Source organism: Channa argus, chromosome 14 (assembly GCF_033026475.1).
Source record: "Channa argus isolate prfri chromosome 14, Channa argus male v1.0, whole genome shotgun sequence".
NCBI classification, from domain to species: domain Eukaryota; kingdom Metazoa; phylum Chordata; class Actinopteri; order Anabantiformes; family Channidae; genus Channa; species Channa argus.
In genome coordinates, this window is record NC_090210.1 from 4427432 (window position 1) to 4446059 (window position 18628).

At 38.1% G+C, this 18628-nt stretch overlaps 1 protein-coding gene across 1 annotated transcript; it reads right to left on the reverse strand.

Moving 5' to 3' along the window:
* Positions 1-4920: 4920 nt before the first annotated feature.
* On the reverse strand, positions 4921-13481 carry tfa (transferrin-a). The gene is made up of 17 exons (XM_067528960.1): positions 13321-13481; positions 13074-13222; positions 12343-12445; positions 12060-12251; positions 11089-11218; positions 10855-10910; positions 9874-10037; positions 9569-9719; positions 9291-9457; positions 9096-9192; positions 8988-9008; positions 8354-8518; positions 7114-7264; positions 6076-6143; positions 5794-5975; positions 5426-5618; positions 4921-5268 (listed from the first exon to the last, which is right to left on the reverse strand). The coding sequence occupies exons 1-17, from the start codon at positions 13358-13360 to the stop codon at positions 5222-5224; spliced, it is 2076 nt and encodes a 691-aa protein (XP_067385061.1). The 5' UTR covers positions 13361-13481; the 3' UTR covers positions 4921-5221.
* Positions 13482-18628: the final 5147 nt, after the last annotated feature.

Here is an 18628-nt window from a genome sequence, read left to right on the forward strand (position 1 = left end):
ATGAAAAAAACGAGCGTAAGGCTACGTTTAAAAACCTAGTGGAGTTAGTAAATAAAAGAAGCCAAGGTATAAATTCTTGGATCCTGGCAGCACAGCCACGTTTTCCACAGATATACTCAACAAGCTGCAATCTACATGTGAAAAAGGTTAACCTTCTCCTTACAACTACGCGAGAAAACAAGGTCTTGATAATAACATGGTAACAGAGATGGAAGTAAGCCACTTGGAGGCTATTTGGACCTGACTTCCTCCCACAGTTAGTCAAGAAATGGCCAAAGGAAACAGCTGATCCTGAGGTGAAAAGAAATGTCACAGTGAATGTTCTCACAGCTAAAGAAAGCACAGACACAATGCAAAGGTTGACAGTGTACTACTCATCACTGATATGCCTAAAACGTTGTGTCAGGGGTGGGTCATTGTAGGTGCAGCTGGGGTTCTTCCTTGACGAGACAACTGACAGATTGCATTGTAATTGGAGATCTGACACCACCAGAGCATGGTGACAAGTAATTGAAAATAGGGAGAGGGCGCTGTTTTACTGCAAACAAAGACACCAGAACCCATGGTAACATGACATGCAGGTGATTTAGCTTTCATTCATTTTGTTTAATCAAAATAATTCAAACTTAATTGAAGATTGAATTCCAACTTCTAATACAGAATTGTCAATTGCATAATGCATTTTGAAATTGTATGACTAAATTAAAAACTGAATTGCCAATTGAAATATGAATTGCCATTAGAGTTATGAGCATGATTTATATCAAGATAAACACTTGCTGGATTTAGTGTCAAAGTCAGGATTTGGTGTTAGAAAGTTAAATATCTTGGACATTATGGACCAAACATTAAATCAAGAAATTTGGCTGATTAATCAATGACAGGACTAATCATTAGTTGCTGACAACAAAATATCATAAAAATCACATCAAAATATATGTTTGCAAGCTGGTTAAATGACTGCAAGTTGACTGTGGCACCACGTGGTTTGTGGCAGAGAAAAATACAAAACCAAAAACTTAATACAGATCAACAAGTTAATATATGGTGTGTGTGGTATTTAAGTATAACAATACATATGTTCATATGTATTTAGCCCACGGTACTACAGACCTGGAGTGGTGTCACTGCACTGTCTGAATGAATTCACGGCATTTATGTAATCTGTTCCCAAAATCTGTCCATAGTTTGGTCTAGCTTGAATCTCCTGGAGACGTTTAGTGGAGTCCTGGAAAAGAAGGTTCTTTCCCCACCCTGAGTGGAACATTTAGATGTGGAGAACATGCCATTAGGCCTAATCATGGCCTGTAAATGAGAAAAAAAAATGGTTTATTTCAACAACATTTGTTGAGGCAAAAACACAGTTCTCCTAAAAATATCAAAATAGGGCAAAAAAAAAACCTCTCCATAATGAAAATTTTAAATCCAAGTCCAAATAAAATACTTTGTAATGCAAATGGAAAGTGACCGAAACATTCACTGCTGACCTGCTGTTCTGTGAGTTCAGAGTGTGCCACTGGACCCTTTCTGAACCATTACCTTTGACAAGCTAAGATAGGAAGGAGGAGGTGCTTTATAAGAACTAATGTTGTAGAGGGGATGTGCCAATAGATGTGAGCAACTGTCAGTGTCTTACTATCATAGTTTTCACCGACAGTTGTGTGTTTGATGAAGGCAACATCACCAGCTACCTTAAGAAGACGTATATAGACATTCAAACATAACATACACACAAAAATGATGTTTTCACATGAAAGAGGATGCAGAGTAACTAAAGTAATAGTAACTGTGTATCTGTGTTATAAGTATGGAGTTGGTGATTGGAAACAGGTAGTTATTAGCATACAGGTAGTAATTTAGCATAAAGAAAGAGGTTGGGGAAGCAACTAACATAGCTTGCAAGTTCAAAACATGCATATTAGTATTGATGAGACATTCAGAAATGATCAGATTTATTTACTGCTCATACAAGTGCATCCACATTGTTATGTTAGTCTTATTCCAAAATTTATTTTTCCTGACAATTCATAACATGAAAGAAGTTTTTTTGAAAAATAAAAATTGAAAAAACAAAATACCAGGTATTCATTTCCTTTCCCTGAGACTCAAAATTGAGCTCCCAACCATGAAGTCCGAGGAGTTTCTCTCCTCCTCCTTCATTTTATTTAGTCCCGGAGGGCTTTGACGTTTTTATGCTCAGTGTAGTGATACTGGGTTTTCTAACTTCAATATGATAAATATGTTGATATTAAATTAAATTTTTTATTTGATACAAGATGGTTACACAGGGCCTTGATTCACTCTTCTTAATAATAATAATAAATAATTTTAATGAATTAAACCACTGCAATAAACTCCACTGCAAAAATAAGTCCAGTTACATACAGTTACAGTTATGTCGCGGACCCAGACAATCATCAAGGAAATTAGGCTGATTATCCACCTGTGACCTGAAACTTAAAAAGCCTGTAAATACCCCTAACAAGCCCACAGTGACTAATTTCTTACATGTCTCTGGTTCAGAGGAGGGATTAAAGTAAAGGAAATTACTAAACTAAATTCTTAAAGCAACAGTTAAAAACAGAACCAAAACTCACACTGGAAAGGAGATAAACCAACGTGGACAAATCAACAACCAAACCAAATGCTAAACAAACTGACAGGAATAAAACAAAGGACCAGACCTAAATACAAAGAAAGTAACTAACAAATAGGGATAAACAAAACACTAAACAAGGTTTCTAAAGGGAATCAGAGTCCAACAAACCGATTTCTTCAGAATCGACAAATAGCTCACTGTCCATGAACACAGGGAGAGAATAAACAAGTGTGTGACAAAAAAAAAAAAGATAAACAAACTGACAAGGAACTGGAGGTGGAACTGGGTTTAAGTAAACAGGGGAAGAGGTGAAACTAATCGAGACTAACGAGGTGAGTAAAGAAACCAAAAAGACTAAGCTACAGAGTAAAAGCCATGAGCAGGTAGTGAAGAGAGAAATGGAAACAAACAAAAGTACAGGACCATGACACAAACTGTTCGTGAAAAAACAGTGAGAGAGATGTGTGTAATTTTTGTGTATTTAGAAAGAACATTCTCAGATTATACCGTATGCAGATACTAAAGTGTCCTCCTTAAGCATAGCTCAATCTCAAATAAAATGATAAAAATAAAATAAAAAATAAAAAACAACTCTTTAGGTGCCCCTCCAGACACCAGCTGGATCAGAGATCACGAGACAAGATTCACACAGGAACATGCTTTAATTTGAAAACATATCACAATTTAGTTACAACTGTGAAGAGATGGACCAGAGAGGCAAAGCAGCTGCTGCAGGGCTGCTTCTAATGCCAGGATTGTTTTTGAGTCTGCAGCTGAAAACCTGGATGAACTGACTGACGCTCTGACGTCATATGTCAGTTGTTGTGAGGAAATGTTTGTGCCAACCAAGACCTTTGCAGGACTAAAGAGGAAGCTTATAGAAGTGCCGAAAAGAAACTATGCTGTAAAGCTGAAAAAGAAAGTTGTTCTCCACCTTCTGGAAGACAGTCTGAATGCATTATATTGCAGGTTTGAAAGACACAGGAGAAGAGGTAAACACACTCTTCCACAGACAGTAAATCACCAAGTCTGCAGGCCCAGATAGAGTTAGCCCCTCCTGTCTGAAGGCCTGTGCTGACCAACTGGCCTCAATCTCGTCCTCAATCACTGGAGCTGTGTGTTCAATCAACCTTCAAACATTCAACCATAATTCCAGCTAAAAGCTACTATCACAGTACTAAATGCTACAGGCCAATCGCTTTGACGTCTGTGGTTATAAAATCCTTTGAACGACTAGTGTTGAACCACATGGCCACTTCTAGACCCCTGCAGTTTGCCTATAGGGGAAACGGGTCAGTAGATGAAGCAGTTAACATAGGACTGCATTACATCCTGGACTGCTTCAACAGCCCTGGGACATATGACAACAAAACACAAACGACTGCACCTCAAGCGACTCAACTGTCAAGCTACTAAAGTTTGCAGACAACACAACTCTCATTGGCCTCATCGGCGATGATGATGAGACTGCATATTGCCGCGAGGCTGATCAGCTGGTGCTTTGGTGCAGTCAAACAACCTGGAATTAAACAAATTCAAAACTGTAGAGATGAGAGTGGATTTCAAGAGAAGGGTCTACCTTCTTTAGGCCACTCTTGTGTTGTCGGTAGTTTTTAAAAATATATTTCTATTTATTTATTCTTTGATTTTGACACATTTTATTTCATTTCTTACATGCCTATAGTGTGTCCGTGCGCTTGTGTCCTTTGATGACAAATATAGTCACTGATCAACTCATTAACTGACTAAGCTGTTTTTTGTTCTGGTCAAAAAGAATTTAAAGGGGACCACAAAATGTGTTTTAGTCAGTGGTCAGATTAAAATTTAAACCCTGTAATTTTCCTAATGAAGTAAATTCAAACTGCAAAGTGGAACATTTCCCTCTAAAATGTAGTGCATAGATAGAAGTATAAAGTTTACGAAATTGAAAATACTAAATTTAATCACAAATTACTTTTTTATGCGGCAGTATTAAAGAATGCAGACAAGCAGCCAAGTATTTAGACTTTTTGCACTTTGTGTTGTACATTTAATATGAATCTTAAATCAGTCTACACTAAGTGACATAAATTGATGTCAATTATTTTTGAAGTCTATCATTTCCAAAAGTATTCACCCTTTTGGCAGCAGGGACAAGTGTCCACAAGCTTCTTACACCTGGATTTAGACAAGACAAGTCTAAGACTAAAGACATTTTAGCAAGACTCTGATCTGATAACAGAGTCTTTTCATAGTCCCCTAATTTTGCTATTTAGGATCAATGCTTATATATTTATATACACATATGTCACATATTTTAAAAGGAGGCTGTCACAACAAAAAAGCATTAAAAGCCTTTATTTGGGAAAAGTGTTAGCAAAACATAGATGGTGTAATAACGAATGTAGTCTAATATTTAGTTTGAGCAGCATGAAAATGACGACATGTGGACCTGATCTTGTAAGGGTTGATTTGTAGTGGTTGTGCTAGTCCACTGCATCTGTTTGTTCTTCTCAAAACTGGTCTACAAAAAGATCAGCAGGAAAATGCACAATGCAATTTTTGGGTTGAGTTTGGGAAGTGTCTGTATGGTGCTTGAATTACTGCAGTACAGCTGAGGCACCACTTTATCCAGGGTCACCACTAGTTTTTTTGCTGACAGGAATGGAAAGTGCAAGATAACTCCAGATCTATTGGGACAAAAGAACAAAAAACCAACTTAAGTACACAGAGCAGCCACTGATGTTTATGCTGTGTGATATATCTAGACTACAAGGATACGTTTTTATTATTAATTTGTTGAATTAAAGTCATGTTCCCCTTTAGTTAGCCCACAGAAAGACAAACCTGGAGTAGTTGCACTGCACTGTCTGAGTGAATTCATGGCAGTCATGTAATCTGTTCCCAAAAACTGTGCAAAGGTTTCTTCAGCTTTTGTCTCCTGGAGACATTTAGTGGAGTCTTTAAAGAGAAGGTTCTTTCCTCCCTCTGACTGGAACATTCTGAATGTGGCATCGGCGACAGTAGCCCCAAACTTGCTCTACAAATAAAGAAAAACAAAAAGAAAGATTTTCGATGAAGTAACACTTTTTTTTGAATCTGTCAAAACACCTTGCATTCAAAATGTTTATGGGATAAGTAAAGTGTGGAATAAACAACCCTCTGCAAAGCTGAATTTTTAATTTTGTAATGCAAGCAGCCATAAAAATAAGGACCTGCTGTTCTTTTAGAATGCGGACCACCTCTTGGCGACTCTCTGGACGAGTTACCACGGCATGTGCGGGCACGGCCGCCAGGTTGCACGAAGCAAATGCAGAGACTTCCACTGGACCCTTCCCAGGGCAGATTAGCTCGTAGTCACCAGAGCTCAAACCACGAGCCCATTCTGGACCAGCACCTTTGGCAGGACAAGGTTCGATAGAAGAACAGTTTTATAGGAAACAATGCTGTCGTGGAGGAGATCTGCCAATACACATTAGCAGGTGTCGATGTCTTACCATCACTATTTTCACTGACAGTTGTGTGTTTGACGAAGGCAACATCACCAGCACCATCAACAAGACATCTATAATCACATACAAACATACCTCAGGCAACATGAAAATGATATTTCAAACTGTAAGAGGATGCACTAGAACAGTAATTAAGAGAATACAGATACAGTTCTTAAAATATAGCTACATATTTGATTTGCTGCAATAAGTTGAGAAGACTGAAATCACTCTATGGGTGTGTTTTTTTAATTATGGAGCTGGGGAAGGCAGGTAGTTTAGCTTAGTGCAGCTCAGTCTAAAATAGCTTTTGTAGCAATAATTAAGTAAAGATGAAAAAATAATCTCACACTCTTTAAGAAGTGGTACATACAAATCTGTTCATTTGATGGTATATGGCAGCTTCTATAGCGATTTTATCCAAAGCGCTATGTGGCTTCTCATTCACCCATTCACACACACACACTCGCACACTGATAGGGGTGGCTGTCATGCAAGGTGCTCAAGGTGACACGTAGCCAGGAAGGAACCAGTTTGGGTCGTGGGAGGGCAGGACCCTATCCCACCTCTCATCAGGCGACAATTCACCAGTCTGTCGCAGGGCTACAGAGAAACATACACACAGACAGAAAACCATTCGCACTCCCATTCACACCTACGAGCCATTTAGAGTCATCAATAAACTTAACATGCAGGTTTTTGGACTGTGGGAGGAAACCGGAGGGAGAACATGCAAACTCCACACAAAAAGGCGATGGGCAGCTGGGGCCCAAACCCTAAGCGCTAACCACTCCACCAACGTGCTGCCCCCTAACATTTCTAGCTTCAAAATGTAAAAAAAAGTACAATGCTTCTAACTTCTACTTTTAGTTATTTAAAAAAATTTGGTTTCAGTTCTGTACAGAACAGTACGTGCTAGTCCTGCATGTGCTATGTGCTTAGATAAACTGTAGTTCATCAACATACAGAACTGTGTAAGTCAAAATTGTAGACTATGCCTATATAATTATGCACATAAGATTTATGCAGAGAGTAACTTCCTACCTAAAGGCTCCAGCGTAGCCATAGTATTTCTCATCAGCGCTGGCTTTGCACTTGGCTTCATCTCCCACAGCTTTGCCACTGCCGGCACACTGTGAGCAGAATGGAGAGCTAGGGTCTGATCCAGGGGCACAGCCGCTACTGAAGAACTTGGCTGAGGAGAGGAAGAAAAACAGTCAGTTAGAGGTGTTGGTATTAAATTTAGAGTCATGCAAAGACGAATCATGACAATGAACAATTACAGTCATTTACAATTAAATGTTATGTAATTTACCATTTGCACAGTAAAGAGAACACAATTTCTGACAGAAATGTGTTCAGTGACATTGTTTGTTTCTTGTCCAGAAAGTTAAAATAAGGTGATTGGGAGTGAGTTGGTGCAACAATAATAAGTTATTGTAAGAGTTTTCATTAAATATTTAAATGAACCTTTTAAATATTTAACTTAAGTCTTTCCGAAACTTAACCAATTGCCTCGACTTGTCTAAATACATAAAAACAATGTCGCAGATGTTGTATCGTATGTCATTTCACCCGGTAAGAGTGTTCATTGCACATCTAAATACAGTGAACAGTAACCTTGCAAAATTCAGTGGATTAAATATTTCTGACCTCTGCATTTCCCCTCGAAAATAGACAGAGTTATGGACCTGTAGCCGCAGCTCAAGCAAAGTTAGATCCAGTTATTTTTATGTCTAGATAGTGAGAAGAGATTCTGGAAATGCCGAAGAAATTAGGCGAGTGTTTTAGAGTGGATTATGAAAATGTCATCATTATATTGATTGGTTATCAGCGGGTTATCTCTACGACTGGACGTAAATAAAACAGGAAAGACATAAGTTTGGGATGCAGACCTGCAGTATCCAGTAATCTAATTTCATTATTAGCATGAGCAACGGGGAGTGTACAACCAGCCTACTAACCATCTGTACCTAAACATACTTGATTAGGGAGTGTTAACAGCAGCATCACTGTAGAAATTTAAATATAAAATAAGTATAAAATAATTCTGTTTAAAGGGTTAATCACTGACTCGTCATTATTCCTCCCAAAAATAGCCGTGTTGTGATTTGACTGATGAACTGTGGGATGGTGGATCTTCATGTCCCAGAACATCATAAAATGTTTTCTTGTTAAATTGCGAGAAAACATTATTTTGGCAGCATTTATCTTTCTTCTTTAGTTAAAAAATTGGCATACAGGTAAAGCAGCATTTTGTCTCCATAATCAAACAGTCACTCACTGAAGTCACAGTCTTTAGTTATTTGGTGGATGTGTCCCATGGGGATGTTCCAGCCTGCAGTTCTGCCGACCCCTGTGTGGCACGACCTCTTGCCCCTCAGGTTGTCCCAGGTCACCCCTGAACCCTTCTTCACCACAGCAACAGCAAAGTAAGAGGAGGCTGAGGCTACAAGAGTAGATGTATAAAAGACTGATCAGAAAACTACTACAAAGTTATTTACATTTTTCTTAGAGCAGGGAGAAATACACATAACTTTACATAAGATTAGATGTTTAATTCCTTATTTTACTGTTCAGTCATTTACAAATAATTCCCCAGTAATCCATCAAGATTCCTGAAAAAAAGTCTTTGGTACTTATTATAGAGAAAATATATACTATTCATTTCATACACTTACAATTGATTAATTCATTTCAGTTAACTGATTGATTACTAGGTGACCTGACCTGATGCAAAAGAAATCTTTCAATAATAAGAACTTTTAAAGATATTCATATTTTTATGTTGATGTGATCAAATTGCATAATAAACTTTCTTGTACATTATTAGGAAAAACTTGAATTGAATACATATGCAATATATATTTAGCAATACCAACAATAAAACATTTATTACAAAGATCTTAGTTTATTACCTCCAGTGGAGCTGCACTGTGCTGTGGAGAGAGACAAACATGTAAATGTTACTCATGTCCAAACATGGGATTGTATATGATGGTTTTAGTGCTTTCTGCAGTCCATACATTCATCATATTGCTCCACCATTGCAGGAACCAGACCACATTTCCCAGCTGTGTACACCTGTCCTCCATCCACTGCAACTGCATCGGCCTCTTTGCGCTGCAGGACGATTGAGACAACAGATGATCAGAAACAAACACCACAAAACAAGACAAACCTTTCAGACTGACATGTTTCCAGTGACTACTGATTTTTACCATAATCTTTTTCAAGCACTCCTCAACCGTCTCGGCTCGCTGGCATTCAATGGATGATGTGGTGCCATCTCCCACACTGTTGATGCTCCACTGGTCACACTTAGCGGTCTCGGCGTGGCCCACAGCGCACCATTTAATGTCTTTGGAGGACGTGGCTAGGATGGGCTCTGGAAAATGAATTAAAAACATACTGTGAGCAAGTGACTGTAGCGTATTCTAAGTGTTTTTCTGATACTTTGTATATTCATTTCTGTTTTTCCTGCTTATGATTACAGTACCTTTTTTAAGGGAACGGATAATGCTCATGTATTCAGCACCCAGATACAGGAAGGTGTCTGTGTTTGCGGGCAGCTTCACTAGTTTCTTTGTTGTGTCCTTGAAAATAAGGTCCTTTGCAGTATAACCTTCAGAGGAGAAGAGGTCAAAGCCCTGAAAATGCAGTGAAGAAAATCAGTTCATTATAAACGCACTGAAACACAGTGATTAAATGTTTAAATTAATCATCATCCTCTCTCACCTCTAACGTATCAGACAATTAACTCTGCTACCTGATCTTTGCTGTAGGAATTATTTTCTGTTTTACCTGTACTGTTTCAAGACTTGTCCAGATGAGTTCGGCCAGCTGTGGGTCTTTGCGTGTGACAACAGCATGAGCTGGTACTTTGGCCCAGTAGCAGTCTTTGTATTCACTTATAGCTTTTCTGGTGTCATCCTTGCACAGCAGTTCATATTTGCCCGCTTCAGAGTCTAAAACACATTCACAGCGATGACTTAAGTATTTTTCTCTTTCAATTCCAAATCAATCTCTTACTCTTTACCCTCATATGTTGTTTAGGTTTTTCATTTTGTTTGCGTAAACATGCAGGGAAATTGCACATGTCTTTATCAGTTATGATATTTATATTCAAGAGTTAAAACATTATATAGGTATTCATTTGGCAAAATCGCTGGAAGGCTAGAAACAGAGGGAATGTAAGGACAGATATCTTCTAAAAATTATATACAGAAATAATCAGAGGTGGTAGAATTACACAAAGTCAATACTCAGGAAGAATTATTTCAAAGTTTTTGTAATGAATGAAAAATAAGGGCGTACGTTTCCAACCAACTTAATGTTGAACAAAACAGCACAGCTGGTAATGTTCAAGCTGTTTTTAACCAACCAATCGTGTACAGACCGGCGATTACTACATAATAATCTTTTTTTATTAGTTAATTCGATTTTGTATCAAGAATCTTTATTTGAAAATGTAACTAAAGTTGTGAATTAAATTGAGTAAAAATATAAATACAATGTTTTCCTATAAATCGCATGTATTAACGCTGAAAGTCAAAATTTAATTGGCAGCTTGATTCATTTGTCTTTCTATCTATTGTAGTAGTACACAAAAACTGCATTGCTGTTCAAATAATTCTGGACTATATTTTGTCCAGTAGTTAAACTGTGAACAAATATTCTTTCTGTTATACGCTTTGTAAATCACGAATAAAAAAATACTAATTTTGCATAGCTATGACAAACTGCTGTCTATAATTTAATATCATTAGGGTGGATGATACTGACCAGGTACAGTGAGATGCTTTACAAAAGCCACTTCTCCAGCATCATCTGCCAGACACCTGTTAAACAGAGCGATGCACAGGTGCATCAGCATTAGAGGTTTGTTCGTACTACAGCAGTGTAGAGTGTTTGAACAGACTGTTTAGGAAGGAACATGTCAGAGGCCTTGCAGGTTATTAAATTTGAAGTAAAAGTGAACATAGGACTGAGAAGGATCAAAGAACGTCAGATACTGACTGGAAGGCTCCGCTGTAACCATAGTACGGCTCTTTCTGGGACCTGGAGCAGTCTCCCCTGCACAGCTGACACAGTTTGCTGCCTGTCATTGCCCCTGGGACACAGCTGGCCGAGAAGAATTCACCCACCGCTGCGAAGAAAAAAACAGTGCTGTAGTCAGGACTTAAATACTGAGCTTATTACACCCGAGGTCCCAGGGCTCGAATGTACCCCCCCCCAAAAATGTCATCGTTTTCAAAATGATTTCATACACGTCAACACAGTCAGCTTTATAGCGCGAAGAAACATTTTTTCTTTTTTTTTCTATTTGTATATAATTTATGTTACCATTCAAAAGTTTGCTGTCACTTTGAATTTTTTGTCTCTTAAATTGATCAAGTTGATCCGAAATACAATGGAGACATTGAAATTCTTTCTTTCTTTAAACTAATTGAGAAGCTAGAAGATCAGCAAGAGGACAAATACATTAGAGTGTCTACTTTGAGAAAAAGATCCTGCAAAAGGAAAAGGAAAAAACATAAAACTGAAGATAGATGATTGCATACTGTAAGTATTTACTCATATTAAAGTAACGCACCTACATTTTGAGAGTTGCAGTGGATTAGTCTTAGACGTTACACAGTTTGGTAAATGATCACTTGAATGCAGTAAATGTGTTTTAAATCTTACATCCAGTTACGGGTGAATCAATATTCTGGTCAAACACTACACCATGAAGACAAAAGGACACTTCAACCAACTATGCGTAAAGGTTGTTGAAATGCCTAAAAGGATACAAGACAATTTCTAAGTTACTGAGTATCCCTCGGAATTCAGTTACATCCATCGATAAGAAAAGGAAAGAATGTGGCGCTTGCATAAATATGCCTTGAGCAGCCATCTTCAAAATCTGAATGACATTACAACAGGGAGACCAGTGAGGGAGCCCACCAAGACCCCGACTCTGGGAAGTACTGAAAGAGTTAACTCACCTTCCTCCAAAGGTTTGTCCTCAATGCCCTGCCAGGGAAGGATTTCCATGGACACCAGATTTCCGATGGGAATGTTCCAGCCTGCAGATTTCCCCAAACCAGTGTGGCAGCTCTTTTTTCCAGCGAGTTGTTTAATGCCGAATCCTGTGCCCTTCTTTACCACGGCAACAGCGAAGTAACACGTGTCTGAAGCTGGACGTAAGCAAAATAGTTGTATGAGAAAAGAAGTTAAAAGATTTAGCTCACGACTTATTCGATAAAGATAGGTGACTAGTACACTTACATTCGCCATAGTCCTCAGCTATGATGGGATACAGGTCATAGTTGGTGAGTCCAGCAGTGTATATGTCGCCTCCATCCAAAGTGATGGCGTCTGCCTCACCAGCCTATTATAAAACACACATTTTAGCAGCTATTTTCCACAGAATAAATAAAAAATACAAAATACAAAAAATAATTAAAACTCAGGTCATTCAGGAGGTATATTTTACTGACACCCCTGGCATGTATATGAAATTCTGAATGTGCTTTAGAACCTTTATTGGAAGGTGATGAAAAGATGCCTGTTTAAAAAAATGCACTGAAATGCACTGATGCAATTTTGTACCTAAGGCTATTTGGTAACTTTGGTGCTTCCTTTCCTACTTACTCTTTATAATTCTACATCATTAGAGTTCAGGAAAAAAAGAAATTCCCCTCTACCCCCATAAAAGGGAAAATAATTTATTTATTTGAATGCTAGTAGTTAGTATACAAATTAGGACTTTTCATATATTTCACATTCAGTTTTAAATATGCTGCTACCTTATTAAAGGAGCTTCGTCACTAATGAGGCCTTTTTGACGATTTTGACTGCAAAATGTTTTACATCACATAATCTGAATACTTCTTGTTTCCAGGGTTGATGGGCTAAAGGTTTAAATGAAAAATTAATGGTAAAGTTGGAGCTGTGAAAAAATCTGTTTACATCTTACGAGGTGTATGCGCTATTTAAAAAATGTTACTTTTATTTACCTTAATTGCCACGATACAGTCGATGGTGCTTTCTCTCTTAACGCAGGAGAAAACAGTGGATTTTGCTGCAAGATGCGAACATTTCAAAAATTCTTGGTCCGACTTCAGGCACCATCTCACCTTCTCAGCGGGGGCAGCGAACACGGCGGCTGTGAATGCAGGTGGATAAACAACAATGCAGGTAAAGTGAGCGCTTGGTAAATCTGTGCTATTACAGGATGTCTGGGCAAAAATGAAAAGTCTTTACCGAGGCACCCAAGCAGCGCCACAGGCAGGAGAGACTTCATGTTGGACGGTGGGGTCTCAGCGGAGCAGAGGGCCAGGGAGGCAGCTCAGGCTTTTATAGCAAACCTCCGAAGGGGCTGAAAAAAGACGAAATGCCACGGGTTTGTTCAGGTTTCCTAATGTGTACGTGAGTGTGAGGGAAAACAGATTACGTATCCGACATTTCCACATAATGGAATTTCACAGACGCTCCACTGAAAATATTTCACCATTGTTTGCACAAAAATCATTGAGAACATCATGGGACAGTAATCAAAATTAATTATATTAAGTAATATTTTGTAGAGAAATATTAATACAAAGACTGAAAAATGAAAGCTGTCAGATCAAATTATTGGAGTAAAAGCACCATGTTTAAAGTATTAGAAAATGGAAATTGGCTACTGGAATTAAACACATAATTTTCCTCTGTTGCTTCATGCTCCTGTTGTATATAGGAAATAAGGATTTGACAATGAGGCCTAGCCCTGTACCAGCTTATCCGTTTGCATGCAGTTTGATTTGCAGAAGACATTCAGACACATTTTTGTACACTGTATTGTGTTGAAGATTTAATTAACACTGATAACATTTCCAGGTGATGGTTGGCCTGGACAGAGGACCAGTTTGAGGTGGTCCTCTTCCCCAGAGAAACCTTTCAAGCTCTGCCATTGGGTTTTCAGTCATGTCCCTGACAAAGGTTCTTCCTGTCGGTTTACTCAGTTTGACCCGACAGCCAACTCTAGTAATCCTGGTGATTTCAAAGGTTTTCCAGTCCACAGTTGTTAAGGCTACTTTGCTCCTAGGAAGATTCAAAGTTTCAGAAATAGATTTTCACCTTTGCCCAAATCAATGCCTCACCACTATTGTATTGAGGAGGTCTACAGAGCAGCATGGACTTCATGTCTTTGTCCTGACATGCAGTGTTTAAACGTCTGATTGTATATATACACATATATGTCTTTTTAAAGTATGTCAAAGTATGTCAATTCAGTTTTCCACAAGTGGACTGCTTTTGTTACACATCCATTTAAAAAATTTCTGCCGGCATGTGTTGAAAGCATCACATGAATTTATTTGTTTAATATTAAATCTGCAGAACATTAAAATGGTGGGGCCTACTTATCTGTAAATACAGAGCCATGTCTGGCTGAAAGGTGAGTGAGCCTGTGTAGGATCAGTTATTATCAGAGGAAAAGAAAAATGCTAAATATTGCATTTTATACATTTCCATTTATTCATTTAGCAGACGCTTTTATCCAAAGCGACTTACAAGTGAGGTACAAGGCAGCAAAAATCTAAGTCAAGGAGAAAACATCAAAGCGAAGTCCTATCAGAAAAGTGTTCACATTTAATGAGACGCAAGTGCGAGAAAGCGCAGATAGGAAGCTTTTTTAAATATAGATTGAAGTGCATAGGAAGACGCAGAAGAGTTCTGTTTAAATTCTTTTCTGTTCAGAAAAGAATTTAAAAATAAAGTAATTAGAAAAGCTGCAGTATCTGTGGCCTACATATGAGTGGTGTTTGCTGAGTCAATATTACTCAACCCAAAAGTTAAGGTTCACGCTGATTTGTAAGATGAACAGGCAACACCTCCTTTTCAGTTCTCATCTGCCTTTGGTGATGAAACCTTCAGTTGTGAAGATTAATGGGTGGATAGATTTCAGTTTCAGGGTCAGGGCCACTTTCATTCATCATGTCCTGATCCTTAAACTTTTAGAGATGAACAGGGATTTAAGAGACAGGTATCATAAAACAAATGTGATATTGCTGGAACAGAGCCAAAGGCCAAAGCTTACTAATTCAGTTGTAAAACCTTTTATATTTATTCTCCATCCATTGCTAAAACGTTTTTTAATTTCCTGCTGCCCTTTCTCCCTCTGTTATACTCTTGTACCCCGTTTAGTACACTATTCGTGTACACTACATATCTGTGATTGTATTTGTTATATCCCTCTGAATCTTTGTGCATGTGTCTGCCCTTACAGCCTTTTAACTCATTGCATAGCATGAATAATTCATTAAAACCTAACCACATTGAAATATATAAATCAGTAAAAATAAAAAAGATTCAGTTGTAGCAGGAGATGCTGATGATGGTACTTTTACCCATTTTGTTGTGTAAAGCAAATATTTGCATATAGAGCTTGGGTGGACTTTCCTAACAATGAAAGGGGGGCTACAGAATGGAAAAATGGACCAGCTCTACAAATAAATAAATCCATAAATAAAATACAAATTAATAAATAAACCATAAAAACATTTGCATGCTGTTTCTTTCTTTCTTTTTGATACTGCCAGGTTAATAATAAAAATGAGACACCGCTCTTGTTGTATCCTCCAGATGAACTATTTTATTTTTGCTTAATTAGCATTCAGCAGATGATGCAAGTATTTATTTGAATAGTTGAATGTTGATCATGTCCCCATAAAGCAGATGCTCCCTCAAACACGCCTTTTATTTGCTGAGTCATGACAGACTTTGACCTTATCTTCAGCTTAACGTGACAAAATCTTTAACACTAGCACAATGTGATAAACTCTGACACTGAATATGCAGAAACACGTTTGAATCACATTAGTCCTTTTAGTGTCACATTAATTCATTAAATTCGTTAACGGGCAAAGGTATTGTTCTTGTGCTGTGGTCGTTCAGTTTTGATGAGCAAAATCTGGCCTAGGACAAAACACTGGCTGTGAGGTAGTTGACTAGTGGTATTTCTTCTCTGTGACTTGCTGCATATCTGATAGTGATATACTCTGTAAGTCTGTGTTCAATCTGAACAGATAAGCCTATCATGGATGACTGTTCTTGTGAAACATGCAGAGGTCAGACTTTCACACAGACACCTCTTTAGTTTGTGTTGCAGAAATCAGTGTGGGAGGCTGAGCATTAAGGACAAATGTCTTTTTGTTGTAAGATTTAGTAATAGGTTTCCCTTAATGCAGTTCAGTATATTTAGCCTCAATTCAAAACAAAGTCATTTCAAGGCCTTTTACAATATAAAATCAAGACTATAAAGATGTATAGAGAGAACCCAACAATTCCCCCTTGAGCAAGCCCTAAGCAACAGTGGAGAGGAAAAACTCCCTCTAACAGAAGAAACCTCCAGCAGACCCAGTCTCAGGGTGGACGGCCATCTGCCTTGACCGGTTGGGGTGAGTGGAAAGTGGAGAGAGAAAAGACAAAAGCAACAAAAAGCAACAACAAAACATCGGGCAGGTTGGTAGGACCAGTAGCTGCATGCTGGAAAACACACAGCTGCAAAGCCGGGGACACCTGCAGAAAGGGACAGAGAGAAGGAGACAACTACAGGAGAAAACACATAGTTAATGTCATATAGTGGTGACAAATAAATGTGGGGTGAGCGGAGAGAGGGACAAACGGAGCAAAGTAGCTTAGTTCATTGAGGGGTGGGTCCCCCAGCAGTCTAAGCCTAAAGCAGCATAACTATAACTAACTATAAGCTTTATCAAAGAGGAAGATTTTAAGCCTAGATTTAAAAGTAAAGAGGTTGTCTGCTTCCTGAATCTAACTAGAAGCTGGTTCCACAGGAGAGGAGCTTGATTGCTCCTTTGGAAATCCTGGGAACCACAAGTAGGCCTGCATTTATGATATGGTGCTAAGAGGTCTTCTATATATGATGGAGCCTGACCATTCAGAGCTTTATATGTAAGAAGCAGGGTTTTAAATTCTATTCTAGATTTAATGGGAAGCAAATGGAGAGAAGCTAGTGAAGGTGAAATATGATCTCTGCTGGTTCCAGTCAGCACTCTTTCTGCAGCATTTTGGATTAATTGCAGGCTCTTTAGGGAGTTAGTGGGACATCCTGAAAGTAGGAATTACAGTAGTCTGACCTAGAAGTAACAAATGCATGGACCAGTTTTTCAGCATCACTTTGAGACAGTATGCTCCTAATGTTCCGTAGGTGGAAGAAGGCTGTTCTAGAGATTTGTTTTATATGTGAGGCTATTTCAGTTATTTTAGAAATAAAGGGGAGATTAGATACTGGTCTGTAATTGGCTAAAACACCTGGTCAAGACAGGGTTTTTTAAGTAGTGGTTTAATTACAGCTACCTTATAGGTCTGTGGTACATAACCTGTTTCTAAAGATAGATTAATAATATCTTATACGAACGTATCTGTTAAGGGTAAAGCTTCCTTGCGCAGTCTAGTTGGAATACGGTTTAGCAGACAGGCTATTAGTTTAGGTGATTACAGCTTTAAAACCAAGCAAATGTTGTACAAAACACTTGTGACACGTGCAACTATAAGAAGGGAAAGACAAGTCACGGTCAAATTAAACGGTAGGACAGTAGTATTAGTAATAACAGAGAAAGTAATTCTCCTGCAGTAACAAAATTGTAAAATAAGTAGATAAATGTTGTGGATTAAGTGAAACTTCCTTACATTTATTTCTTTGAGTGTTATTGGTCCTTTAATTATTGCTGCTGCACCTATGTAGTAGTTCATAAGACAATGACATTGTTGACCTTGTTTCAAAGCAGTGCTTTTATGAGTTCAAATTTTTTTAGTGACAGAGCTTTTTACAGGACATATTCTGTACAAAGACAGAGAGATCACTTCACACTAAACTTCTCTGCTTTCTAAATGTTCACTTCTCAAACTTCACACATCCAATCTATTTATTTTTACCCCCCAAATCCTAAAAATCTTAAATGCCATCAGTCAAACATCTCCATAGCAGAAGAAAACAGCTGGCTGAGTAATACATTGTGTGACAAGTACACCGGAAGTGAGTGAAATGCACCTTTAAACTCAGATCCCCTCACTGATCACAAATTAACTTGTATTGATTTCGTTCTGAGAAGCCGAAAGGTCCATAGATGACTGAGGTCAATATTCTTCTTATGCAACATACAACCCATCAAATGAGCGACTTTAGATGTCTGCTCTCCTGTCACCTCATTAACCTTTTAGTGACAAATAAAATGTATTTAAATTTCATCTGACATGAGAAATTTTTGGGAAACATAGTCTTGATTTTATTAGTTTAGTATTTTGCCCAGCAGGATTTAATGATGTGCTGGTTGATGAGGCCACATTTCACACGTATTGGTCTAAACAACTGTTTTTTTTACACTCGCTCCAAACTCATTGCCGGAGTTTTGAACTATTTACAGACTTACTGCTTTGGGAATTTGATAAAGCCAGAAACGGAGCGGGAGGAGTCAGAACATTTTCATAACTCCAAAACAAACTTTACCTGTGAACTATCAACATAGAAAATGTGAATAGTTCCCTGATTTATTCAATCTATGATTTTACA